This window comes from Podarcis pityusensis (genome assembly GCF_964106645.2).
Source record: "Podarcis pityusensis genome assembly, chromosome: 7".
Taxonomy (NCBI): Eukaryota; Metazoa; Chordata; class Lepidosauria; order Squamata; family Lacertidae; genus Podarcis; species Podarcis pityusensis.
Window position 1 is genome coordinate 660,158 of NC_138031.1, and position 27,346 is coordinate 687,503.

General features: G+C 57.3%; 1 protein-coding gene across 1 annotated transcript; it reads right to left on the reverse strand.

Annotated features, from left to right (window-relative positions):
• Window positions 1–4,936: 4,936 nt before the first annotated feature.
• OPLAH (5-oxoprolinase, ATP-hydrolysing) lies at window positions 4,937–27,346 on the reverse strand. The gene is made up of 26 exons (XM_081013003.1): window positions 26,606–27,346; window positions 25,579–25,770; window positions 23,759–23,867; window positions 23,483–23,606; window positions 21,558–21,753; window positions 21,162–21,327; window positions 20,528–20,666; window positions 19,923–19,990; window positions 19,574–19,827; window positions 17,028–17,140; window positions 16,745–16,915; window positions 16,399–16,536; window positions 16,138–16,276; window positions 14,044–14,156; window positions 13,733–13,884; window positions 13,350–13,510; window positions 11,061–11,162; window positions 10,621–10,795; window positions 10,309–10,493; window positions 8,800–8,946; window positions 7,851–7,985; window positions 7,336–7,485; window positions 6,954–7,111; window positions 6,372–6,532; window positions 6,026–6,123; window positions 4,937–5,859 (listed from the first exon to the last, which is right to left on the reverse strand). Exons 1-26 carry the CDS (start codon window positions 26,771–26,773, stop codon window positions 5,704–5,706), a joined length of 3,870 nt encoding a protein of 1,289 aa, XP_080869129.1. The 5' UTR covers window positions 26,774–27,346; the 3' UTR covers window positions 4,937–5,703.

A 27,346-nucleotide genomic window follows, 5' to 3' on the forward strand; every position in this document is an offset into this window, starting at 1 on the left:
GCCCCATGAAATGACCCATAGGAAAATGGCAGGCCCTGTCAGCCTGCCTTTCTCTCCGGGTAGATTTGTATCTCGATCACAGAACAGGTCGCCTTGCATTTCTCGCTATAGAGAGGCAGGGCGTGTTAGGATTTTTATCCACCCAAGCTGCTCAGTAGTAGCTCTATGGTTGTTTATACAGTGGTACCTCAGGTTACAGACACTTCAGGTTACAAACTCCGTTAACCCAGAAATAGTGCTTCAGGTTAAGAACTTTGCCTCAGGATGAGAACAGAAATTGGGCTCCGGTGGCACGGCAGCAGCGGGAGGTCCCATTAGCTAAAGTGGTGCTTCAGGTTAAGAACAGTTTCAGGTTAAGAACAGACCTCCGGAACGAATTAAGTACGTAACCAGAGGTAGTCTCAGGAAGTCTCAGGACTGTGGAGGTTTACTGCTGGAGAAGTTAGTTTCACTTCTGTGTGTTGCTTTTCTGTACTGGTGCTCAGAGAGCACAGACATGCTGATGGATTCTTTGTATATAGACTGTAAATAAAGTAGTTTTAGAGCTACTAATTGACTCTTTCTTCTGCAATGAGATTCCAGAAGATGAGCGTGCTCCTCTCAGGAGGGAGGGGTTGCTTATCACCGGTCTCTCTGGACTGAGGAAGATTTACAGCCAGAGAGTGACCACCGGAGAGACGCCCCAGTGTCCTGGGAAGGTGGTGGCCTTCCCGGGCGTTTTTTCCAACACGACGCAAATCCTGACAAACCACTGATAAACTTCCGATCTAAGGCTCCAGTCTAAGTCATGTGGGGCTGCTTCTGGAAGATGAAGATGCAGCCCTTTGCTGTGGCTTTCTGACGGCTGGGGTGTACATTTTAGGATGCACCTTATTTTTGTGACTGTGTGTTGTTTTAAACTCTTTAAACAAGAAGGTGGTTGTGACATAATAAAACAAAACAAAAAGTTATACTTCAGTGACATCCGAAGGCGAAAAGAAGGACATGTCTTTTGAAAGTTAACTTTTCAAAGATTTGCTGGCCAGGCATGAAAGCAAAGCCCCGGAGTGGGCGGCTCTGCTCAGAAACTGCCCTTGGAAATCCCACCTGCAAGGAAGGAATGCTGCCCCCCCCCCGCCTTCCCACACAGCCCCTTTGAACCTCACAAAGGAGCACCTGACCACCTGGCAAAGGATGCGGAGAAATGACTGATTGCTGGACAAAGACCTCTGTCTTGGAGAATGCCTGCGCAAGCCTCTAAAGTAAACACCCCCCTTGTGGAGAGGCCCCTTTACAAGGCAGCTGGGGAATGCAAACCAGAGGAACTGGAAGGCCTCATAGCCACCTCCAGCCTCTGAATCAGCACCCCTGGGCAGCGGAAGAGCATGTGCCCACACTGCCCAAGGCAGGCGCACTCCCGAGGGAGGCGGGGCACGGAGGGTGCCCTCCCAGGGGCAGGATAGCTGCTCGGGTGCCCAGAGCAGCACGCATGCCCTGCAGTCGGGGCTGGAGCAAGCCACCCAGGGCGGACATTCGGCGTGCCGCCCGCCTGCGACTCCCAAGCCACCCCAAGCTGTCAAAACAAAGGGGGAAAGGGGGAATGCCGCCAGCAAAGCAGCGCAGCTCCTCCCCTTCCAACTGTTAACGGAGAAATCTGGGGGCTCCCTTGGACAAAAAACAAGGACAGCAGCCAGGAATACCAGAGCAAAACAGCAGCCAGGAGGCTTGGTCTTGATTGAAGACTGTCGCAACAGGACTCCCACCTGCCACAACGTGGAATAAGATGGAAGCCCCAAACAAAAGGGAACCCAAACTTTTATTAGCTGCTAATCCCCATGTTGCCGTTTCCGTGTGCTGCCCTGGTTCGCCAGAAGCGCCTTAGTCCTGCTGGCCACATGACCCGGAAGCTGTACGCCGGCTTCCTCAGCCAATAAAGTGAGATGAGCGCTGCAACCCCAGAGTCCTTTACCTTAATCCCCGTGTTACACCCCCCCCCAAACTACATCACGGTTACATCATGAAAGGGGAGGTCTGGGGGCAGTAATCTGAGCATCCTGGACCCTGCCCCATGGTTCTCCTTGCCCTCCACCAAACACCCATCAAGTGTCACAAAAGAGATGTTTACATTTCCCAGCCAAGTTCATCCCACTCTTTTGTCTTCATCTGGGTTTGTTCTTTCTGGAATGGCTACCTGTCTGGCACTCAGGTACCAGGATGCCAGGAATTATCACTCAGGCAGAGGGGCTGCTGAGGAGCTGAGGGTTTCCCAGTGAGCCAGCACAGAGATACATTTATCAGTGAATTGTTCCATTCGGTATCGTGCAGCAGAGGCCCTTTGAATAGATAGGAAGAACCATGAAGTGTTTTGTGGGGACAAGCGATTGTGCTGGTTTTGGTAGTGGGCTGCATGTGCATGATATCTGCTGGAGGGGCAACCCCCCTCCAAGCCTTATATAAATTCCTGCAACACCCCAACGGTACAGGGTAGGCTTGGGAGTCATGGGCGGTCGGCGAGCCAAATGTCACCCCCCTCAGCGAAGACACCCAGGGTGGTCCGCCCCCACCGCACCCCTTCCTCTGCCCCCACTCCTGGGTGGTGTGGGGGGGCTGGGAGGGCCAGGCACAGGCCTGGTCTGGATGCTGCTCTTAAGATCCAGCCCACAGCCTGGGGGGGGGCAGTTTTAAGGACTTTGCATGTCCTTGAGGATGTGTCTATGGAGACAAGGGGGCCTGGAAAACCCACCCCCTCCACCTGCCCTCAAAGGTGTGGGAGCTTTGTGTTTTCAGCAGGAAACTGTTGGAGCAGTGGGAGCTCCTGCTTCTCCTTCAAAATAAATGTGGTCAGTTCCAAGTGTGGTGGTCGAGAGCACAAATGATGCCTCACGCAGAGCCCAGAGGGGCTTCTGACCATCCTGAACTGTCCTGAGCAAATCGGAAGAATCATGAATTGTGCAGGCTGTTTATGTCAGCCAGATTTAATATGTTTCCCTCGATGACAGTGAAAGGAAGATATTTAGCTCTCCCAGAATCAGAGCATCTCTGCAAATGTAGTAAACAGGAACCGGATACTTTGGAGCGTATTTTCTTTCCTTGTGATTTTGGCATTTATGCCAGAAGACAATTATTAGAGGCCTTACAACTCAATAGGCTGATTTCTATGCTACCAACGATTCAGGGCCTGCTTTCGGACAGGAATGATCAAATTACTTTAATAGTGGCTGAATTTTTGAGTGATGCCCATGCAGAAAGACTGGGTCATTATAAAGAAAATTAGCGGTTCTTAATTGATCAGGGATTCGGTAGTGCAGTATTGTATTATTTATGCAAATTGATTTTCTCTGGAGTTAAAGATCTGACCGGGACAAACCTTGTTTTATTGAGCTCGTATTTTGCACAATTTGTATATGGTGTCTGTCTGATAATGTGTGGTTTGCTATGCCCAATAAAGGATTATATTATATTATATTATATTATATTATATTATATTATATTATATTATATTACATTATATTATATTATATTATTATATTATATTATATTATAATATTATTAACTGTCCTGAGCTCTGCATCTTCTGCCCCAGGAGGGGCAAGGGGCAGCTCCACTAGAGGGAGGGTCTCTCTGGCAGGACCCCCCCAGACAGACAGCAAATCTTCCAAGGCTCCTCTGCGCGTGCACAGAGTATGCGCAACCCAAGCAGCTCTGAGAGGAGAGGTCAAGGTGAATCTCTACACACAAGCACCCCCCCTTGAGTTTTCCCCATGAGGGAGCAATCCAGCAGCTGCTCTCGATGGAGCTTCAGTTCCAGCCGGGACCCAAAAAACCCTCAAAAAGTGAGTGACAAAGGCACGAAGCTCCCTCCCCCGCTGGTTCCCCTGCATGGTGCAAAAGTGCAGAGTGCGCCCTTGGGTGTGCAAGAAATCACGCAAGGGCCACAACTGGCATCCACATGAAGCAAACATCCCCCCATTTCTGCTCAAAAAGGTGGTGCTCTCATTTAGAAGGGCTGTTTTGTCGGGAGGTTGGAGGTCAGCTGGGGTGATGCAGAGTCCCTTCCAATTCTTGGGGTCCTGTATCCAGGGAGGGCTAGAATGATAGAGAGGTTGCTGTACTAGTCAGGCACTGTGAGACCATGGCCGTACCTGCCCTAGTGCTGGTTGTGATCAGCATCACAAAAGGATGAGCTGGGATGCAAGAGCTTCAACTAAGTGAGGGGGCCCTCCAGGTTAAAGGGGGGGGGCTTTTCCTCCCCTGCCCCCCTCGCTGCTAGGCAGGAGAACAAGAGCAAGAGAGAGAGAGAGAGAGAGAGAGAGAGAGAGCCCTGAGTTGGAAGCTGGAGACCCTGAGCTCTGTTTGCTCTGTGCTGGATCCAAAGCTGTGACTAATGGAGACGCAAGATCTACTGGGGTGTTAATGCTGGGAGCCCCTCTGTCACTGGGCTCAGGCTGTGTAGATGAGTAAATCAACCATATAGCCTCCAATGATCTTCATTCCCAAGAAGCTGAGTCCTTTGTAAGCAGCTGGAACCCCTGGCATCTCTCATCGCCTGGAGATGGGGCGGTGAGCAACCAGATTACCTGATACAACCAGCTACTCTCTGTCTGGAAGGAAAGTGCTTCTTCCTGCAGGATCTTGTGGGCTTTGCAGAGAGAGCAAAGGGGCCAAGACCCTCCTCTGGCGCTGCTTCCATGCTGGGCCTGAGGCCGGAAGGCAGGCCAGCTCCAGGCCATTCGGGTGTGTTGTGGACCCTTTTTTCGGGAAGAGCAATGCTAGCCCTGACCTCCTCCCCTCCTTCCAAGGGTGAAACCCCCGGGAGAGCCTGGCCCCCATTTGGGGGGGGGGTCCAAGAGCAGGAACGAAAGACCCTCCCATGTGGGAAGGGGCTGAGGATCCTTCTGCAGCACCCCCTCAGCCCAACACCTGGTCTTCCCCAGCTGCAAAAACGACACAAATGGGGGAACTTGCTGGTTGCAGCTTTATTCAGCCCACAGGCTTGGAAGTGAAGCTCGGAATCATCCCAGCCGAAAAACCCTCCTTCCCAGGGGAGATCCGAGGGGCTCCAACTGCAGGACCCACTCTGCCCGAGGCCTTGGGGGGCCACAAGGCCCCACAGCTTGCCACTGGAGTGGTTTCGGTGGTGGTGGTGGGGGGTTGAGAGAGGAGCCCGGCTTGGGACCAGGTAGAGAGTGGAGGGTCTCCCAGAAGCCTAGAGGGGAGGGCATATAAAGGCCTTGGCCAGGTAGAAACTGCTGGGACCCCCAGACAAAGTGGGGCTAGCCCTCCTGGTGCTGGGGGGGGGCTGGAGGAGGAATGGCTGAGTAGTGAGCAAGTCCAGCCAGGCCAGAAAACCCCCAGAGCACCCCTTTCCAAAGCCGGAAGAGAGGAATTTGTGGGGGCAACTGCAGGGTTCTTCCCCCTTCATCCCAGTTTACGGTGCCCAGCGGCAAACCTCAGGCCATGCTGCCCCCTGGTGGGAAGAAGGGGAGTGGCAGGTGCAGGTCTTCTCCCCTCACATGGGGAGTGGGGGCCCCCCTGGAGCGCATGGCATGGCTGACCTAGGTTCATTCAGTTCAGTGGGTCTACCCTGAGCAGGACGAGCGCTGAATGCCGCTTGCATGCATTGCCTGCTCCCCACGGAGGGAGCCTTTCAACTCCCCCTCTTGCCCCACGGCTGACAGAGACTGCCCCCCCACATGCAGACCCCCTGGTGAGGAGGGGGCCCTATCACGCTCTCTCCTGGGCCAGGCGGTAGTCATAGAGGCTCCCTCGCTCCAGGAAGGGCCAGCCTCTGGGGGGGGCTGCCTGCCCTTTGGGGGGTCCCGGGGGCGCGGCAGGTGGTCCGAAGCCCCCTCCTCCCGGGGTCTGCAGGCAGAAGACGTCCTGAAGGGAAGGAGAAGGGAGACGTTTGGGGTGGGGCAGAGGAGGAACGCCGTGCTGGGGGGAAGGTCCCCCTGGGGGGCAGGCAGGCGAGGAAACCGAGATGGGTCTGGGGGTCCAGAGCCAGGAGCAGGGGGAGGGGGTGCACATGCGCGGACCGGATCCTTACCCCAGGCATCACTTTCACAGATGTCTTGCCGCCCAGGTTGATGGTGTGGCCGTCCTGTCGAATCAGCAGGTTGAGGCCTGGGGAGCCAGACTCACCCCCTGGAATCAGTGGGGTGGGGGAAGAAAGTCATTACAGCGGGGGGGGGGGGAGTCCCAAAGAGCCAAACTGAGAGGGCAGGGGGAGTTGGGGGAGGAATGGTGCCTCTGTTCTCTGCCCATGACACAACCCTCCCCCCAGATTCAGCCAAGGCTCCCCGTCCCCACAGAGTACCCCTCTCTGACCCCACCCACAAAGCAACCTGGGCGGGAGGTGGGGGGCGAGCGATGGGAGCCGGGAGCCCCCTCACCTTGCAGGCCGTAGGGGCGGAAGGCCCGCCTCTCGCTCAGCACCGACAGCACCATCTCCTCCCGGAACTGCAGTTCCCGACGCACCCCGTCTCCACCTCGGAAGCGCCCGGCGCCCCCGGTGCCCGGGGCCAGCTCAAAGCACCTCAGGACCACCGGATACCTTGCGGGAGGGAGGGAAAGCGGTGGGGGGTCATTCAGGAAATGCCACAAAATCCCCCCCCTTAAGAAGGGTGAGGGGCTGCAGAGATGGGGGCTGAGAGGAACCCTACAAAGGTTTCAAACTATAACTCCCACAGCTCACAGGAATTGAAGCCCCAAACCTATGGAGGGTCCTGTGGGTCTGGGGGCACAGCAACAGCCCAGGTCTTTGCTGTGGCTCTTGCCTTGCAGGGGTCAGACTAGAGAACCCTTGGGGGCGCCCTTCCAACTCGGCAGTTCTGTGATCCACACTGCAGGTCATCCCAGAGTGAGCCTCCCAGGGGGCTCGGCTAGATGCCCAGGAAAGGAGACGGAGCCCACCCTGGTCCCCCCTCCTCCCCCCAGACCCCTGGAGGCCCCCCACCCTCCCAGAAAGCACCCACCGCTTCTCCAAGATCTCGGGGTCCGTGATGCGGGTGTTGGTCATGTGGCTGTGCACCCCACTGCGGCCGTGCCAGTGGGGCCCTGCCCCACACCCGCCAGCCACCGTCTCGTAATAGCCGATGCGCTCGTTGCCAAAGGTGACGTTGTTCATGCAGCCCTGGGGAGAGTGAGGGGCCGTGAGGAAGACGCCCCCCAGCCCCTGAGAGGCCAAGGCCCCCGGCAGCCTCCAACCGACCCCCCATCTAGACTCTTCCCGGGGGATGATGGGAAACGGGAGCCACGCTTGGCCTCCCCCTCCCCACCCCCTTCAGCTGGAGAGCCCCCACCTCGCCCTCTCAGGCCCACCCCGGCTCGGCCCACCCTCACCTGTCCCCCCCTCACCTGAGAAGCTGCGCAGGCCTCAAAGGCCCGGAAGATGACGTCGACCACCCTCTGGGAGGTCAGGACGTTGCCCCCGACCACGGCTGCGTCTGGGGAGGGGTCCAGCAGGGAGCCTTTGGGGATGAGGATCTGCACGGGCGCCAGGCAACCCTGCGGGGAGGGAAAGATGCCAAGGACAAGCCTGACCAAGAGGGCAAAACCCAAGGAGACGGGGGGGGACTATGGGGGCCCCAGGCAGGGATGGACTCCCAGCAGCCAGCAGGGCCAGTGGGAGGGAGGGGAAGCTCCTCACCACCTGCCCTTCGGCCCTAGTCCAGCACTCTGACCACTACGCCACACTGCCTCCCCCCAAGGGGGTCAGGATCCCCGTCTTTTGAGTGCGGCCATCCCTCTCCTGGGGCTGGAAGGCTCCTCTGAGGGCAGGGCTCCTCCCCACTCCTTTCCGCTGGGGGGAGGCAGGACCCCCCTGGCCCCTGGCCTGCCCCCCAGGGGCCGCTCTCCTCCCCCTGCCCTACCTGGTTGAGGGGGATCTCCTGGCCCACCATGCAGCGCAGGCAGTAGATGAGGGCCGAGAGGGTGATGGCACGAGGGGCGTTGCAGTTGCCGTAGACCTCGTGGCCGGAGCCCCGGAAGTCAAAGACAGCCGTGCCCTGCGGGGGGAGAAGAGAGGAGGCTGGGGGAGGAAAGGGGGAGAGGCAGGGGTCCCGCCCCTCCACCTCTTGTGGGAGGGAGTTCCACAGATGAACTCTGTGCTACACAAAGCACTTTCTCTCCTCTGTCCTGAATTTCCCAACAGTCATCTCCCCTGATTGTCCACAAGTCTGAGCATTACGAGAGAGAGAGAAAAGCTTGTTGGGATACTGCCGGGGAGACGGGGGCATCAGGCAGGCGCCCAGCTGGCTCCAGCCACCGGCCGGCAGCCGGGCGATCACCGGTCTCCCTTGGAACAGCATCAATCAGCGACACGAGCCTCAGATACGTTTAGAGACTTGGCACCCTCTATCAGCAGAGTGAAGAAATCTTCTCACAACGGAAGTGGCGGACAGAGCCATGGGTAAGCATATTGACAGCATTTATTCCGCATAGTTCAGGAACAAAGGAAAAAACCTGTCTGCTTCCCTTTGTGTCCAGCAAAACAGCAAAATCTACAAAACGGAAGTTCCCAGCAAGCCTGTGCTGGAAGTAAACAGGCATGTGACACACAACAGTCATGCCTGTTCCTCTTAAGGTAGAACGGAACTATATCCTAACAAAGCTTTCCTCTCTCCATCATTTGACAATCTTTTCCCCTGCCTCCTCTTGCCCCCTTCTCTCGAAACTCCAAGGTCCCAAAGGCTGCCGCCTTTCTTCCATCCATCCCCTGCTTGATCCTTCTGGCTGCCCTTCCCATAGCCTTTTCCAGCTCCCCCATCTCCTTCTGGAGGTGAGGAGACACAGCATCCCCCCTGAGCCACCTGCGCTCACCTGCTGGGGATCCACCGTCACCTTCAGGCGAATGGGGGAGCCATCGTCCAGGAAGTCCTCCGCCTCCACCTGCAGGGGGCGTCCCGGCTCCCCCTGGCGGGCGGCAAAGTCCTTCAGCATGTCTTGCACGGCCACTTCTGCGTTGGCCTGGAGGGGGGGGCACAAAGGACAGCAGAGACTTGGGGGGTGGCCCTGCAGGTCTCTCTCCCCCTGCCCACTTGCCCACCCGAGTCCAGCAGGCTCCTCCGCCCACCACGCTCTCCAACCTGCGCCCACGGCGGAACTGGGGAGGCGTTTGGGTGTTTTGTGACAACCGTCCAGTGGCATCTGTAACATTGCTCTGGCTTTCCATTTTATACTGAGGGCTGCTCTGGAAAGGTTTGGGTTGAAATACGTGAAATTATACACACATATAACCCCATGGATTAAGGAAGACCCTCAGGGTGTTATTGCACACTTCTAATAGGATTCCAAGGTGGGGGTTTGGGATGCAGACCAACATGCAAGGATGTCGGGATTCACAGAATGCTGTGTGAGATAGTAAGTCTGCAGGCTTGAGTCTGCAAGCTGATGCAAGTGGCTGATGCAATCAGTCTGCAATACTTTCTATGCAAGTGCTGGGTCAGAAAGATTTGCAGTAATGTGCCGTCAGTTGATTGGCTGTCATGGGTTTAAAAGGGAAACCTGTCCAGCAGTAAGTGGTGGTATAGAAGAGTGTGGTCAGAGAGAGAGAGAGAGATAGAAAGGTCTTCCTATTTGCCTAAAGACTAGGGCCCTGCGGGACTTGACATCTTTCCGCAGGGCCTGCAAGACTGAGCTGTTCCACCAGGCCTTTGGCCAAGGCATAGCCTGACCCCCTCCTTTGGGAATCCTCACAGAACTCTAGCCCCATGGTTGCCATCAATTTGATTTGAACTGATTTTAGAATGAATTGATTTTAGAATACTGTGTTACTTTTATTGCTGTTAGCTGCTCTGGGCCCGGCTTCGGCTGGGGAGGGCGGGATATAAATAAAATATTCTTATTCTTATTCTTATGCAGCCTCTGTTTGACTGTATGAACTGCTCATGTATTATAGCCCGTAGATTATTGTATATATTTGTGTATCTATAGCTCACAATAAATATACTGCACTACACTGAAGAACCTGGAACTCTGAGCTAAAGCGCCGCGGAGAATTCGTGACAGAGGACCATGTTTGGGGCGGGGGGGGGAGGGGAGACACTGGCTGGCCCAGGGCGGCAGCAGCTGCTGCTTCCAGCCCTGGATCTGCAAAGGAAAAGGGTGGCTCTGTCCCTCCAGTTTACAATAATATCCACATACGAGGTTGTTCAGCCATCCTTCAGGGATTCTTTAGTCGCAATTGCTGCCTTGCAGAGGGTTGGGCTGGATGACCCTCAGGGTCCCTCCCAGCAATGATCAGAGACTGTCCACTCCTAAAAGCCTCTCTCATTTCCAAGGGCCGATTTAAAGCCCCCCAGCCCCCCGCCCTGCGGTCTTCCTGCTCACCTGGATGTGAGCCATGTAGGCCTGCACCACTTCTAAGCCGTACTGGCCAATCAGCTCGTTCACCAGCTGGATCCCCTTCTGATTGGCTGCCACCTGAGCGCGAAGGTCAGAGAGGTTGTCCTGCAGGTTGCGCGTGCCGCTGCTGCCGGGGAATTGGGCGGGAGCCATCAGGGCCTCCGTGACGGCTGCGGGGGGAGCGGGTGGAGGCAGGTGAGCCCCCCAGCACGGCTGGCGGGGCAGGGAAGGTCAAAGGCCACCAGTGGGCAGAGAGACCCCTTGATTCTCCCCCTCCTTGGCTCAGCCCCCACATACCCTCCTCCTGGAAGACGCCACCCTTGACCAGCTTGAAGGAAATGAAGACGGCCCCCTCCTCCTGGAGGGAGCGGGAGTGGGGGGGCATGGAGCCCGGCGTGATCCCCCCAATGTCCGCATGGTGCCCCCGGCTGGCCACAAAGAAGACCGGCCTGGCCTCTCCTGGCCAGAAGACCTGCGAGGGGGCAGAAGAACGCAGCAGACTTGGTCCACAGGGAGCGGGCATGGGGCAGGGATGGCAGGAGCGACAGGGCAACGGGGGGAGCTCCTGGGACTGCCACCCCCCAGCTCCAAGGGCACTGGGCACCCCAACCCTCCCCAGTCCTGAAGGGGCCCAAGCCACACACCCGGGAACGGCTGTCGGACTGCCAGGGCAGAGATGCCAGCCCAGGCTGCGCCCCAGGATAAAGACCCCTGCCCACCGGGAGACCCCAACTCACAGGGGTGATGACGGTCAGGTCCGGCAGGTGGCTGCCCCCCGCGCAAGGGTGGTTGCTGAGGAGAACGTCCCCCTCGTGGAGGTCGGAGCCCAGGTTCCGGATCTGGAAGGGCAGCAGGAAAGAGACCGGGCAGGGGGAGGGAAGCAGGGGCTCCCCAGGGCCAAAAGGGGCAGTTCCTCCGGCCCCTGAGTCCTGAAGTCCCAAGACCTGGAGGAGGGAGCTCTGGCCGCCAGTAGAGTCCAGCCACTCCATCCAGACAGTGTGGCCTAGTGGTCAGGGTGCTGGGCTAGGGACTGGGCTCAAATACCCACCTGACCGTCATGGCCCGGGGGAACCAGCGGCTCTACACTGAGCTCCTTGGAGGAAAGGCGGGATTCAAAGGGGATGAAGAATAAGAGAGAGAAGGACACTTTCCATTTTCCCATTTTTGGGAGTCCCAGCAAAGGAAGAATGGAATATGCAGAAACGGCAAAACTCACCGGAAGAATAAGAAATCAAGATAACAAACATTTTATAAAAGAATGGAAATGGTTTATTGAATATTTGCAGATAAGTTATAAACAGATAAAAGCAATGTCAGCTGCAGCTATATAAGAGCAGCTACCGTATTTTTCGCCCTATAGTGTAGCAGGAAACTCCCCCCCCCAATCATTCAGTTTGTACAAACTTCACACATACTCACACTCACACACTACATATGCTACGCTTCTGTTATAAATTCATAGAAAATCAACCATACATCGGATTTGCACTGTTCCACTTTTATTTTACTCCATGAAGGAAGGTTTGATACAGGGCAGCCATAATCCCTTGACCATACCAGCACATCCACAGGAGCCCTGCCCAGTCGCTATGCCAACCCTGATGGTCCTAGACAGAAGACCATCAAGATCACAAAGAACTTGCATATGGGAGTGGATTCAGCACAGACTGGAACAAAGGACAATAATCAGCTCTTCCCTCTGGGGGCAGGAAACTGCCAACTCCCCTCTGTCACCTGGAAAGTACTCATGGGGAGGGAGAAAGGGGGAACCAGCCAGGTGACAGGACACTCAGGTTACCACCACAACTCCTCCCTCAACCCCTCCTTTTTGTGATGTATGCATGATGTTTCTGGGGGTGGGCTTGATCTACAGGAGGGGAATTTCAAAAGTCTTTATAAGGCCTTGCACACCATTTTTCTGGGTCCCTCCTCTTTCCTGCAAGTGAGGGGAGCACCCTGTTGCAACAGTTCAATAAAGGCCAAGCCCACAGGCTGTTGTTTTGCTCCAAGTTATCCTGGTTGGTGTCTTTGTTTTTGTCCAAGGGAGCCCTCAGATTTTTCCGTTAACATAGGACGCACTTTTTCCCCTCCAAAAATGAAGGGGAAATGTGTGTGCGTCCTATGGGGCGAATGCAGGCTTTCACTGAAGCCTGGAGAGCGAGAGGCGTCGGTGCGCACCGACCCCTCTCGCTCTCCAGGTTTTAGGAAGCTATCCGCAAGCTCGCCGGGCTCCCAAGGCTTGCGGGCACCAGCCTGCAGCCCGAAGCACGGGGCGCACTCTGGAGCGCGCCCTGTGCTTCGCACAGATGTCCGCAAGCCTTGCGAGCAACAGCCTGTTCTGGGGGCTGGGGTCGGGGGAAGCTCGGGCTTCCCCTGCTCCCAGCCCCGCAAGCTCTGGGAGCGATGGCGAGGTTCAGCTCAACCTCGCCTTGACTCCCGGACCCCCAGCTCCGAGGCTAAAAACGAAGCCAGGACAGCTAGCGGGATCCATCTCGCTCGCTGTTATGGCTTCTTTGCTCTTTGGGCTCTTTGGGGCTCAGGGGGGAAATGAAATTTTTTTCCTTTATTTCCCCCCCTCCCCCCCAAAAATAAGTGCGCTCTATGGGCCGGTGCGCCCTGTAGGGCGAAAAATACGGTATATAAGAGTGTGTGTGTATATATATATATATATATATATATATATATATAAATAAACAATTAATAAATGATCAGTTTGGATGTGCAAAAGATATTAAAAATAAATCTAAGGAACCGCAGAAAGAGGGGGAAGGAAGTCAAGTTCTAAAATGTCAAAATGAATGTAAAATAAGTGAAATGTAGATATCTGGAAAGTATAATTAAAAAAATAAAAAAAAAGACTAAGAGAGGCTGCACTGGGGCCCAAAGCCCATGGCAACTCAAGACCATATATGAAAATACATATAGGGTTATGGATAGAAAGCGGGGAGCCGGGCGCCTTGGCCCCCTCCCTGGCTTGGGTGCAGCTTCGCAGAGTTACCTTGTGGAAGTCTGGGGGGGCGGCTTACCTGAAACTGCACCGTCTCCTGCATGGCGCCCAGGTGGACCGGGATGTGGGGTGCGTTGGAGACCAGCCCCCCATCGGGGCCAAAGAGGGCGCAGGAGAAATCCAGCCTCTCCTTGATGTTGGTGGAGATGGCTGTGCGCTGCAGGATGCGCCCCATCTGCTCTGTGGGGGGGGGGGGGAAGGGTCAGGGTTTTTAATATTCTGTTGGGAGCCACAAAGAGCGGCTAGGAAAACCCAGCCAGATGGGCGGGGTATAAGTAATAAAACAATTACTATTAATTATTATTATTACAGTATTATTATGATTCCCCCCCCGCCAGGAATCGTCTCCAAGGAGACACTCTCCTAGCCCCCCCCCCCGGGCAGAGCACACCCCTCGCTCACCTGCAATGCTCATGAAGCGATGGGAGAAGATGGAGAGTTGGATGGGGTCTATCTGGGGGCCGACGGGGCGCTCCGACCCGGAACCCACAGCGATGCAGATGTCTCCGAGTCGGGTCACAGAGGCCGCGCAGCCGGGCTCCACCAGGATGGTGCTGGGTGGGGGGCACAGAGGTTGTAGCGCGTCTCCTTCTGCCCCAACCCCCCTCCCGCCTCTCCTTGGAAGGAGCCCCCACTCTGGGTGCCCCACAGCCAGCCAGTGCCAAAGGCTCATGGACTCATTGCAGGGCAGGGATGAAGCGCCCCCCCCTCACCTGTTCTTGTCAATGATGATGCTGGGACCAGGGATGGAGTGGCCCCAGGTGAGCTCCTCCAGCAGGTAGACGCTGGTGTCCAGGTAGCCGCCCTCAAAATAGCAGCGGGACACCTGGGGGGCAGACAGTGGAGCTGGAAGGTTAATACGAAGGACTGCTGGTTTAACTGTTGCAGTTGAGCTTCCTGCATTGCAATTCTATTATTCTAATTTATTGCCTGCCCTCCACTCCAGGTCCCAGGGTGAGTTGCACCACCAAAAGCAACTTTCAGACTTGGAAATGAGGAGTAAGGAAGCCTAGGAATTTAAGCTGCTTTCCCAAAGCAAAGAGTGGTGTGGCAGAAAACATTCCTTTTCTATTTCTGACCCACCCAGAGAGGAAGAAGGACAGAACCAGCAGAGTCCAACGCAAGAGCCCCAAGCTGTTGGCAGCTGGGTCTGGGGGGGACCAGGCCCCGCTCCCAAAGCCCCAGCACAGACTCTGGGGGTCCCTGCCTGCTCCCCAGGCTGGCCTGTTGTATTTGCAAACAATTGGATCCAGTCATACCTGGGCTCCCAAACGCCTTGGGAGTCGAATGTTCCAGCTCCCAAACGATAGGAAACTGGAAGTGAGTGTTCCAGTTTTTGAATGTTTTTTGGGAAGCCGTACATCCGCTGTGGACACCGCTAGTGTTTCCGCCACACCTGCGCACCCAGGAACCAATCAGAAGCCACCCCTTGGTTTCCTAACTTTTCGGAAGTCAAACAGACTTTCGGAACAGATTCCGTTCGACTTCTGAGGTACGTCTGCAAAAAGGTCACCCATGTCTCCAGGACCTAATCCTGCCAGAGAAACGGCACCCTGCACTCCCCATCTTCCTGCCCCACAGCTCTGCGATTGTCTGCTGGGACATACCGTATTTTTCGCTCCATAAGATGCACCTGACCATAAGACACACATAGTTTTTAGAGGAGGAAAACAAGGGGGGGGGGAATGTTCTCAACGAAACAGTGGATGTATGATTTTTGTGGTTCATACTGTGGCCACAGACATGTGATTTGACAGTGAGTTTGGGGTAGCCCAATGCAAAATTCCTGAGAATCCATGTCAATCTGTTCTTTGTAACCACGTTTTTGCGCCGTTTTGGCCCCACGCAACAGTGGATGCATGATTTTTTTGGTGCAGGCTGTAGCCAGGGACATGCTATGTGATCTGATGGTGAATTTGGGGTGACCCAGTGCAAAAATCCTGAGGATCCATGGGCTTTTACCTCCCCCCTCCCAGGCAGCCTCCTTTATCTCTAGAGTCCCTTATCTCCCTCCCGATCCCTTGCTGATAAGCTGCTCAGTGGCTTTGTTTCAACACTCCCTTCCCTCTTGTTTGCCTTAGTGTATTTTCCTTAGTTGGAGCACTTTTTTGCTCCTCCTTTTCTTCTAATTTCTCTCCTTATTGCTTTAGTCTTCCTGTCTCCTCTCCTTGCAAGCTCGCTGTCTTTTCCTCCCCCCTCCCAGGCAGCCTCCTTTATCTCTAGTGTCCCTTATCTCGCTCCCCAATCGCAAACAATCAGCGGTTTTGTTTCAACACCCACTTCCCTCTTTCAAAAAAAAAAAAAAAAAAAAAAAGGATCATCTGCTTTTTGCCCCTGGATAATTCGACTCCAGGGACCACGCGTTCGCTCCATAAGACGAACAGACATTTCCCCTTACTTTTTAGGAGGAAAAAAGTGTGTCTTATGGAGAGAAAAATGTGGTATATTGTATCAGGAACTGCATCACCTTGAAAATAACTGTCGCCTTCCGACGAAAGAGAGCGTTTGAAAGTGGGAGGGGGTTTTTCTCAGACTGCCGGTTCCAAAAGCACCTGAGCACCCAGCAGTCGGGGGAGTCCAGCTCCCTCCCCCAAGTCGGGGCCCCCTGGATGCTTTGGACTCCAGCTCCCATCAGCCCCTGGGCCAGGTGGGGCTGCCAGGAGGGGAGGAGCCAGAGTGCAGAGTTAAACTGCGGAACTCCCTCCCACAGGGACGGCTTTCAAAGAGCATAGAGCAGGAGGGGGCTCTCAAGGGCAACCAGCCAGGAGGGGGCAGGGGCTGGGGAAGAGGGGCAGGGGGGTCCTCACCCTTTCCCGGCGGGGGGGCTGCTCACTGGCCGGCACCGGCTCTTCCTGGCCCAGCCCGGAGCTGGCCGTGCCCCTCACGCGCACGTCGTCCACCAGGACAGCTCGGCCGGGGATGGTGAAGCCAAACTCCTGCTGGTACCTGGGGGGCCAAGCGCAGGCTCAGGGGGGCGACTGCAAAGCATCTCCCGGCCCCCGCTGCAGAAAAGGGGCAGCCGGGCGCTTCCGAGCCGCGGTGCCAGGCGGGAAGGGGAGCCCACTGACCTGGTGGCAAAGGCAGCGCCAAAGTCCCCGCTGCGGCAGGACTGGGCAGTGGCCGGGTAGCCCTTGGCGGAGCACATGAGGGCGCAGTCCGTGCGCTCGTAGCGAAGGTGCAGGAAGGGCTCCGTGCTGATCTGGGATCTGGGGAAGGCCAAGGGGAGGGCAGTGAGCAAGCGGCTGGCTGGGGGCTGTTTTGCCCAGCTCCCCGCAAGTGTAACGCCAGCCCCCCTTTCTCACATGCAGCCCCCAGGACTCTGCCTTCCCTGGACAGCGGGCCGGGTTGCCCACAGCGGCTTGCAGGGCCTTCTCCCTGCAGGCACCTGCCCCGCCCTGCAGGGGTGGCGCTCACCTGGCAAAGCCCTGGGCCTCCAGAGCCTGCACGCACTTGGCCTCCAGGGCAGCGACTGTCTCGTCCAGCTGGGCGTAAGCCTCAGGGCCGTAGGCCAGGGAACAGGGCTGCTGCGTCTCGTGAACCACGTCCGCCAGAGCCAGGCCAAAGGCGGACAGGATCCCGCTGTGCCTGCCAGGAGGAGGAAGGGAGCAAGTGAGTGGGGGGGGGTCTTCCTCTGCCAGGCCAAGCGAGGGGTCCTGGGGCCGGAGACCCCCCTCCTTTCCCTCCCCAGGGCACCTACTTGTGGATGAAGACCTTGCTCATGCCCAAGGCCCGGGCGATGGCACAGGCGTGCTGCCCGCCAGCTCCCCCAAAGCAGGCCAGGATGTGGCGGGACGTGTCGTGGCCCCGAGCCTGGAAGGACAGAGAGAGAGAGAAAGAGCAGGCACTCTCCCCCCACGCCACCTCCCACAGGGGGGCCAGGGAAAGGGTCCCCAGGCAGCAGGATCGGGAAAGGGAAGCTCTGACCCCCTTCCTCAAATATCTCAAGGGCCGTCCCATGAAAGGTGCTGTTAGTTTCTGTTTGCCACTGTGCAGCTGCTTAGAGTCACAAGACTCTGTTTACATTCCAGAGACATTCCAGGCTGTTGGAAGTCTCACGGAAGACAGGAGACGGATGTGATGCTACTGGTTTCCTGTTCCTTTGTTTTTCAGTTGCTCTCTGCTCTCACAGAGAGAGAGTAATTTCTTTTCTGTCTGCATAGCTAGAAAATAAAGCATAGCGATGTAGCCATAAATCTCATCACTTCCGTGTCCTGCCTTGATTCTCTACTGAATGGGAATGTACCTGGAGCCTCACCAAAGGCTCAGGTTGTTAATCACGTCGGAGGAGCTTTATCACCTCAGGTTCCGACAGGTGCAGCAATCTACTGGAGGGTAGGACTTGAAACTATGCCTTCAAGTGACAAGGAAGGAGATTCCGGCTAAATGTCAGGGAGAGATTTCTGGCGGCAGTAAGAGCTGATGGAGGAAAGGACGGTGCTGGGCTCCTCCTTCATCAGAGATTTTAAAGCGGAAACTGAATCAGATTCTTTCGCTGCAATTCCTTCATTGCAGGACTGGATGAGCCCTGGGTGTCCCTTCCAACTCAACAATTCTGTGATTCTATGAAGCTGCTGCTGTTTGTGTGTAGGACTCTTTCCCCTCCGACAGCCTGGCCCCACAGCTCACCCCATCCCTCCTCCCTCCGAGCCCCCATGGCAGCCCCTGCCCTCCCGTTCCCAGGCTGGAGGGAATCCTTTGGAGTTCCTTAAAACAGCCCAGAAGTTGCAGCCCCAGAGAGCAGCGGCTCAGAGGTGCCTCCCCAGCCAACCCCCCAAGCGGCTGTTGAACCCGAGAGCTGCAGAGTCGGCTGGGACACCAAGAGTCATCTAGTCCAACCCCCTGCAATGGAGTGCCCAACATGGGGCTTGAACCCACAACCCTGAGATTAAGCACCTCCTGCTCTATGGACCGGGCTCTTGATATAATAATAATAATAATAATAATAATAATAATATTTATACCCTGCCCATCTGGCTGGGTTTCCCCAGCCACTCTGGGCAGCTTCCAACCGAATATTAAAAATCAGACTGCCTCCCACCCTTGGGGGGGGTCTCCCCCCACCCCCCCTTCTTACTAGGGGATTTCAGCCATCCTTAAGGAGCTGCGTCTGAAACCACTGAACCTTCCTTCCCTAGAAGCAGCCCAAATTTGGACGGGTAATCATTGTAGCATTCTTGAAACTGTCCAATCCAATTTTTTAAGGCAGATTTTTTTCTGTACCACCTTGTGTCCCAAATGCAGAATTACGACTGGAGGCAAGTCTTCCCTCTGTAGAAGCTTGGTCCTGGCAAAGAACTCTTCATTATTGGCTCCGTCTAAATCTCAATCCACCCGGTCTACTGCCCTTAGTGACACAAGACCCCCCATAAAAGTGTGTGGTCTAAAATTGTGCACCAAAAATCCCTCTCCTGCGGACTCCACCCACATCAGCTTCTCACGATGGGCTTTATTAAAGCAAAAAGGCTAATTGGACAGCGTCTGAAGGACTTAGAGCAACAGAGCAATCTGGCCATTATAAAGAAACTCTGTCCTTGGTATGCCCCCCCCCCTTCTCAGTTTGATTCCCTGGCACCATATCTGTATAAATTAACTATCCCAAAATACAGACATGGCTTCACACTGGCCAGATTGGATGTGATGCCCTCTGCCGTACTTGAGGGCAGAGACCAAAAGATTCCAACTGAGAAACGACTCTGCCCATGTGGAGATGGCAATCTGGAAACAGTGGGTCATGCTCTCCTGTCCTGCCCCCTTTATAAAGATCTGAGGAATGAGATCATCACCCCACTCCTACTCACCATCCCAGGCCGCCCATCTGAGGCCACATTGGTCTTTCTTTTATTAGATCAAAATGATCAGACAGCAGCAAAGGTTGCTAGGTTGATCGAGGGTGCAGTGAGATTAAGGGCCACTATCTGAACAATAATCTTGGCCATTGGTTTGCTGTCTTTTTTATTTGTATATATTTTATTTGTATATATTGCTTGTTTTATGTTGCTATGGCCATTGGCTAACGTGAATAGAGTTTATCTATCTTTGTGATCCCTAGAAGCAGGCTGAGGCTGCTGCCCCGATCCGCAAGTGGCCTGCTCTCCCGCCTTCCCACCTGGCAGCTGCCCCCCAGCCTCTGGGGCCACTCTGCTCCCCCTTCAGGGGCTCCCAGAGCAAGCCAGGAGAAAGCCCCTCTTTCCCCTGGTGCAGAGAAGGGGGGGCTCTGCCCGAGAGCCTTGGCGCAGCCCCTACCTGCGTCAGGGCACGGATGGGTCTGCACATGGCCTCGTTGGCCACGCGGATGAAGCCCATGGCCACCTCCTCGACGCTGAGTGGGGGGCTGGCCCCACGGAAGGCATTGACCCTGGCGGCCAGCTCCTCAAAGGCCTGCAGGGTGGCCTCCGGCGAGAGGGGGAGGTTCTCCGTGGGTCCAAAGATGTGGGGGAAGTAGCTGGGCAGGAGGCGGCCCAGGCACAGGTTGGCGTCCGTCACCGTCAGGGGACCCCCTGAGGGCACAGAGGGAGAGGCGCAGTCAGGCACCCACCGCCAGCACCCTGTTCCCCCCCCCAACACCACCCCCTGCCCCACACGGCTGCCTCACCCTTCCGGTAGCAAGCGGGGCCAGGATGCGCCCCGGCAGACTCGGGGCCAACGACAAAGAGCCCAGACCTGGAGGGGAGGAAAAAGAGAGAGGAGGAGATTAATTGACCACTGTGGCAAATGGGCGGGGGGATGGCGCAAGGAGCTGCCAGGCCAGAGGAGGAGAAGAGTCTACTGGATCAGGCCAAAGGGGTCCATCCAGTCCAGCAGCCCAAGGGGAAACCTGCAAGCAGGATTGGAGCCAAGAGCACTTCTCTTCTCCTGCGGAGGCCGCGCAGAGGCCTCCTGGCCCCCTCCTCTTCCACAAAATTGTCCAATTCTCTTTCATCCTGGTAGGTAGCCGTCCTGTGGCAGGGAGTTCCACAGGTGAACTCGAGGCCTTCAACTTAAGGCAGGGAGAATGGGAGCGAAAGCCCGGCAGCAGGAACAAGTGAGGCAGGGCGTGGGCCCCAAGGAAGTGGCCCTCAAAGGAGGCGGGGGCCGTGGGGACGCCCACCCCATCGAAGGAAGATGGGACGGAGGCAACTGGATAGGCAGGGGCCCAACAGCCAGGAGAGGGAGCAGTAGCACCCCACAGATCCCGGGGTGGGGGGCCATGAGCCCGACCTGAAGAAGAGCCGCGAGCCCCCTCCGGCCGCTACGGTGTTGATGTCCAGCTGTGGGGCCTGGATGCTGACCCCGGCCGTCGTGGCCTCAAAGACGTGCTCATACTCCCCGGCGTAGCGGCTCACGTCGGTGGAGGTGCCTGGGCGAGAGACCCCAGGTGAGGGACCCGCCAGAACAGACCCACCCTGTTTTCTATTTTATTTATTTACTGAATTTATATACCACCCTATACCGGGAGGTCTCAGGCCTCACAGAAAAGACCGCAATACAGCGGACGCTCAGGTTGTGAACAGGATCTGCGCGGGAAGCGCATTCACAACCTGCAGCGTCCGCAACCCGCAGCAGCACGTCTCACACGCGCGGGTTGCGATTTGGCACTTCTGCGCATGCGCAAAGCGCAATTTAGCACTTCTGCACATGCGCTGCCGCCAAAACCCAGAAGTAACCCCTTCCGGCACTTCTGGGTTTCGGCGGTCCGCAACCCAAAAAAACGCAACCTGAAGCAGCTGTAACCCGAGGTGTGACTGTCAAAAAGTCAAAATGAAAACAATAACCCAATAACGCTCCCCCTCAAAAAGAGCCACATTTCAAAAGGGTGTCGGATGTCCTCTCCACGCCCCGTGGTCCCTCTTACCTCCCATGTCAAAGCCAATGACAGGCTGTCCATCTTCCTGGCGGTAGGTGGTGACGGCATAGCCCACGACGCCCCCTGCTGGGCCAGAGAGGATGGCGCGGGAGCCGCTGAAGGCCTCCATGGGGGTCAGGCCCCCGTCAGAGCGCATGAACATGACCGGGACGCCCTACGGAGAGAGGCCAGGGGGCAGGGGAGACCAGGCTGAGGGGGAGTCCCATCTGGCGGTGCCCTTGCAGGGTGCCCCCCCAGCCCCTCTGCTGTGATACCCCCAAGGAAACTGGGTGCAAAGCAGACCAACCCTCTCCAGTTTCCAGAGGGAGAGAGGGAGGGAGGGAGACTGCCAGAGACGGAACTCGAACCCAGCTCTCCCTGGGCAAGTCTTCCCCCGTTTCCCACCTGGAGCTGCTGAGCGAAGCCGTCCCGGAAGCTGCTGAGGTAGCGGTGGATGCAAGGCGTGAGGTAGGCGTCTGCGCAGGCCGTGTAGCCCCGGGGCACTGCCCGCACCATGGGCATCACCTGGGAGGAGAGGGAGACCTGCTGGAAGCCCAGCTCCTTCGCCAGGCGCCCCACCTGACGCTCGTGCTCTGGCCACCTGCGGGGGGAGGAGATGCTCAGCGCTGCTCACGCTCCGTCCTGGGAGCCAACGCGGGACTTGACCTCTTTCCGCAGGGCCTCCAAGACAGAGCTGTTCCGCCTGGCCTTTGGTTTGGACTCGGTCTGACCGTTATGTTTCCCTCCCCTTATGGCTTTGACTTTTAAAATGAGGCTGCATTTTAAATTGCATTTTAACCTATATTTTAAATTGGTTCTTTTCCTATTATGTTTTTACTGTAATTTTACTGGTGTTAGCTGCCCTGAGTCCGACTTTGGCTGGGGAGGGTGGGGTATAAATAATAATTATTATTATTAATTTGTTACGGAGCAGCCCCTGCTTTTCTTCTGAAGCTGCCTCACTATCTTGGCCACCGCTTCCTCGGGGGCTCTGGTCTGGATCAGGCCAAAGGGGGCCCATCCAGCCCAGTCTCCTCCTCTCCCAGTGGCCAGCCAGATGCCCCACAGGGAAACCAGAAGCAGGATCCGGGCCCAAGAGCAGCTCTCGGCTCCTTGGTTTCCAGCAACTGGGATTCAGAAGCACGCCAGGCTCCGACCAGGGGGCAGAGCGTCACCATCCCGGCTGGGCGCTCTGCAAGGCCTCCTCCTCCTCCTCCGTGAATCGGGCCCATCCTCCTCTCATCCCTCCTGCAGGACCAAGTTCCAGAGTCGGACTCTGCGCTGCGTGAAGACGGGCTTTCTTCCTCTGCGCTGAATCTTCCAACATTCAGCTTTTCTGCCGTTTGCCAATGTAGACATAGCTCAGCACAAGACTCCTAATCTCAGGGCTATGGGTCCGAGCCCCACATAAAAGATTCCTGCCTTGCAGGGGATCCAGTGATCCTTGGGATCCCTTCCAGCTCTGCAGTTCCACGACTGCACTTCCTTCACTTCCTTTTCCGCTGAGGCTGCCTAGCTGGCTTGCCTGCCGGTTTCTGCTGGCAAAGGACTGGACGTGGGTTGCGAATAAAGGCTCTGGGGCTGGAGAGGAACTAGGCTGTGTCCAGGGCAGCTGTCTGCCAGCTCCATCTGGTACGCAGGATGAGACCCTCCCTGCCCACAGACTGTCTCGCCCGAGTGCTGCATGCTATGGTTATCTCCCACTTGGACTTCTGCAATGCTCTCTATGTGGGGCTCCCTTGGAAGGTGACTTGGAAACTACAACTAATCCAGAATGCGGCAGCTAGACTGGTCACTGGGAGCAGCCGCCGAGACCACATAACACCAGTCTTGAAAGACCTACATTGGCTCCCAGTACGTTTCCGAGCACAATTCAAAGTGTTGGTGCTGACCTTTAAAGCCCTAAACGGCCTCGGTCCAGTAAACCTGAAGGAGCGTCTCCACCCCCATCGTCCAGCCCAGACACTGAGGTCCAGCGCCGAGGGCCTTCTGGGAATTCCCTCCCTGCGAGAAGCGAGGTTACAGCGAACCAGGCAGAGGGCCTTCTTGGTAGTGGCACCCGCCCTATGGAAGCCCTCCCACCAGATGTCAAGGAAATAAACAACTATCTGACTCTTAGAAGATATCTGAAGGCAGCCCTGTTTAGGGAAGTTTTTAACGTCAGATGTTTTATTCTGTTTTTAATCTGTTGGGAGCAGCCCAGAGTGGCTGGGGAAACCCAGCCAGATGGGTGGGGTATAAATAATAAATTATGATCATATTATTATAAGCAGCCCCACACCCTCAACCCACAGGGCAAGACTTCCTCCCACCTCAGGAGCAGAACTCACATGTAGGAGTGCAGAAGGACCACTGCCAGGCTGCGGACGCCCTGGGCCAACAACCCCTCCAGCTGCCCTCGCAGGGCCTCCAGGTCCAACGGCCGGAGCACCACAAGGGACTCCCCTGTCAAACCTGGGGGGGGGGGGGAGAGGAAGAGAACCACCAGGTGAACCCCCGTCTGGGAGACCCTCCCTGCATCATCCTCCCACAGCCCCACAGAGCCAGCGCCAGCCCTCCGGGGCAGATGGAGGCAGCAGTGCCCCTGCCTGGGCAGGAGCTCCCACCTGTGACTTGGGGGGCAGAGCCGTAGAGCTGGCATCCCTCGCGACGGAGGACCAGGCGCTCGTCCACCTCCAGCACGGCCTCGTACAGCAGATCTGGCATGGAGACTGCCTGGGGAGAAGGAGGGGGAGGCGGGGGGGGGTCACAGGCAGATCACTGTACGTTTCCGAGCACAATTCACAGTGTCGGTGCTGACCTTGAAAGCCCTAAACGGCCTCAAAGGCCCAGTAAACCTGAAGGAATGTCTCCACCCCCATCGTTCTGCCCGGACACTGAGGTCCAGCACCGAGGGCCTTCTGGCGGTTCCCTCATTGCGAGAAGCAAAGCTACAGGGAACCAGGCAGAGGGACTTCTCGGTGGTGGCACCCGCCCTGTGGAACGCGCTCCCAGCAGATGTCAAGAAGATAAACAACTATCTGACTTTCAGAAGACATCTGAAGGCAGCCCTCTTCAGGGAAACTTTTAATGACTGATAATTTAATGTATTTTTAATCTTTTGTTGGAAGCCGCCCAGAGTGGCTGGGGAAACCCAGCCAGACAGGCGGGGTATAAATATATTATTATTATCATCATCATCATCATCAGGGGACAGACATCCTCACTCGCAGGCTGGGAGAGGGATCTGCACCCCTTTCACAGAACCACAGAAATGCGGATTCAGAAGAGGCCTCTTGGATCATCTAGTCCAACCCCTGGGATCACCACCACTGGCTCCTCCTCCATCTGCTGTGGGGGGGGGGGGACTCCACCGTCATAAACGTGTTGGGTTTGGTGCCACAGACGGACGCCGCCACTCCCTGCAACATGTTCCTGTGCGTGTAACCAAAATGCCAAGCGCAGGTCAGCCTCCTCGCTGGAGCCACATCGGGTGGTGCTTGCAGGAGGCCTGGCTCCCCAGGGCAAAGCTGCCAGGTGGGCAAGGCAGCCCCCCAAGCGCAGGATGGCCTCGTGGATGAAAAGCAAAACCTTGAACTTGGCTCAGCAGCAAATCAGCAGCCAGAGCAGATCTCTGAGCAGAGCTTTCATGCCCTGGCAGAGTCAACCTCCTGTCGGCAACCAAGCTAAGAGCATGGGAAACTGTGCCGGGCTGTTGGTCCATCGAGTTCAGTGTTGCCTACTCTGGCCGGCAGCCTCTCCAGAGGTCTCTCCCAGCCCCATCTGGAGACCCCAGGGATCAATGCAGGGAAGATGCTCTGCTACTGAGCTATGGACCTTCCCCTATGGCTATGGCTGTCCTTCAGAGATTCTTCCTGCAACTCTGCAAGTTTATGATTCTATCCTGTTTCCTTGTCCCGCCCCCTTGGCACAAGAAGAATTTAGGGCATTTGAGGGCAAGCCCAGCCATGAAAAATGTGCTGCTCCACTTGCCCTCCGGAGAAGGAGGGCCCAGACCAGAGTGAGCAGCAGTGATTGGGGTGGCAGGAAGGGAGGGAGATGCTCAAGGCAGCCAGGGGTGGGGGCACCAGCACATGGCAGCCAACTCTGCTCCCCCCCTCCAAGCCTGCCAGGAAAGCACCTTCTGCAGCCTCCATGGAAACCAGGAGCAAAGCCCCCCCTCCCAGCTGGCTGGCTGCCCAGTCGGCTCTGCCCAGGGACCTCTAAGCTGTTCCCACGTGCCCCCCCTCCATGCCCAGCCAGCAGGAACTCTCCAGCGTTGCCAGCCAATCCCGAGAGTGGCACAGCACCCGCCCACCCCTCCAGGCTGCCCAGGAAGGTGGCACCGGCTGGCACCGGCTGGAGTCCAGACCGCTGCCTCTTGAGGGCAGAAGGGGACGGCCGAGGAAGGAGGGGGGACGGGAGGGGAGAGAGTCCCAGCACTGACCAGGTCAAAGATGTGCGGCCGCGCCTGGTTGCCAATGTGTAGCAGGTCCCTGAAGCCTTTGGTGATGAGCAGGGCCAGGCGCTCCCCTTTGCGCTCCAGAAGGGCGTTGGTGGCCACCGTGGTGCCCATGCGGATCCACTCGATGTGCGAGGTGTCCAGGGGCTGGTCTTTGGGGAAGGGGACGCCGCATTCCTGGGGAGGAGCAAAGCGTCCGTCATGGCCTGTCAGGCTGAACACACACACAGGACAAGAGGACAGGAAAAGCTCCTGCACAGCCTTTCCCGGAGGGTAGAGCCCTTGCGTATAATGGTTTGGAAGGTGCTCCTGTCGTCTTTTGGACTAAGCTCCTAAGGGGCACCCCTGCTCTGCGAAGCAAAGAACCAGCCCCCTCCAGCCCCCCAGGAGGACCACAGCAGCCAGGGGAGGACACCCACCTGCCCACCAGGGTGCTGCTGTCCAGACCCATGGCTCCGACTCCCCACACAGGGAACACACAGCCTGGGCACCAATGCCTGACACTGACTGGCAGCAGGTGGCTCTCCAGGGTGCCTGGCAAGGGACCCTCCCAGCCCCACCAGGGGGCATGCACGTGGCCCCCTATTTTCCAGCTCCATCCAAGGGCTGCCTTTAAAGCCCCTCTTTAAGACCCCCATCCAGCTGCTGAGATGGTCTTCAGGGGCTTCCTCCAGGTGCCCTCAGGTGGGCAGGGAGCAGGGCCTTTTCTGGGATGGCACCCCAACTGCTGGAAGAGCTGCTGGGCATCCTGGTCGCCCTCTGCGAAGCCCCTCCCCTTTGCCTGGGGCTGGGGGGCTTCAACTAGCCTCACAGTAGGGCTGGGGGGCTCTCCAGGGCCGCCTCTCCTTGCAGAAGGGCTTGCAAGAGCTCCTGCTTCCTCCGGGCCACAATCCTTTCCTGCTGCTGCTGCCGCTTTCTTGGCAGAGGGAACCCGAAGGCGCGTCCTTGCCCGGCGCCCGGGCGGCTCTCTGCCCCGCGCCCCGAGGGCTTTCCCGGCCCGCCGCCGCCTCACCTCCTCCAGGACGCGCCGGATGCCCTCGGTGGGCGCGTCGCGGTAGTTGGCCGGGTCCTCGGAGAGCAGCTTCAGCACGCGCGCCTTCCCTCCGGGGCAGCGGGCGAAGACGTCCGTGAAGGTGCCGCCGCGGTCGATGGCGAACTGGAACTTGCCGGGCGCAGCCATGGCCCGACGGAGCGCCCGCCGGACGGGCGGCGGGGAGAAGGGAGCGGAGCCGACGGGGATGGAAGGGAGGGCCGAGGGAGGCGGGCAGAAACCCCGGGGTCCCCGCAGCCCGGCTTGAGCGCCTCACGGGGTCCCCGGCAGAGTCCGGCGCGGGAGGAGACGCGGACTGGCTCGACGGCGCGCCCGTGGCCGAGACCTCCGCTCGGGAAGCTCCTCCTGCCGCAGGAGGGGCCGGCTCGGCGCCCCGCCTGACTTGTTGGACGGGTTCGCGCCGGGACGGGAAGGGGGCGCTGGCGAGGCAAGGGGGGCGCCTCACCCCCCCCCGTCCAACGGCGCAAACTGCTGTGCCGGGACGCGGGCTCCTGGGAATCCCCGCTCCCTCCTGCGAACCCGAGCGGGACCAGGAGGCTCCAGGCGCCCCTTCAAGGCTCCCCCCCGACGGGCCGAGAGAGCTGATGCCTTGAAAGGCGGTTCGTGCCCCCGCCCCGACGGGGGCGCCCGGCAGAAACTTCAGGCGCCGGCGGCCACCCCTTTCCTGGCCGGGTCAATCCCCGATCCTCACTTCCCGGCTCG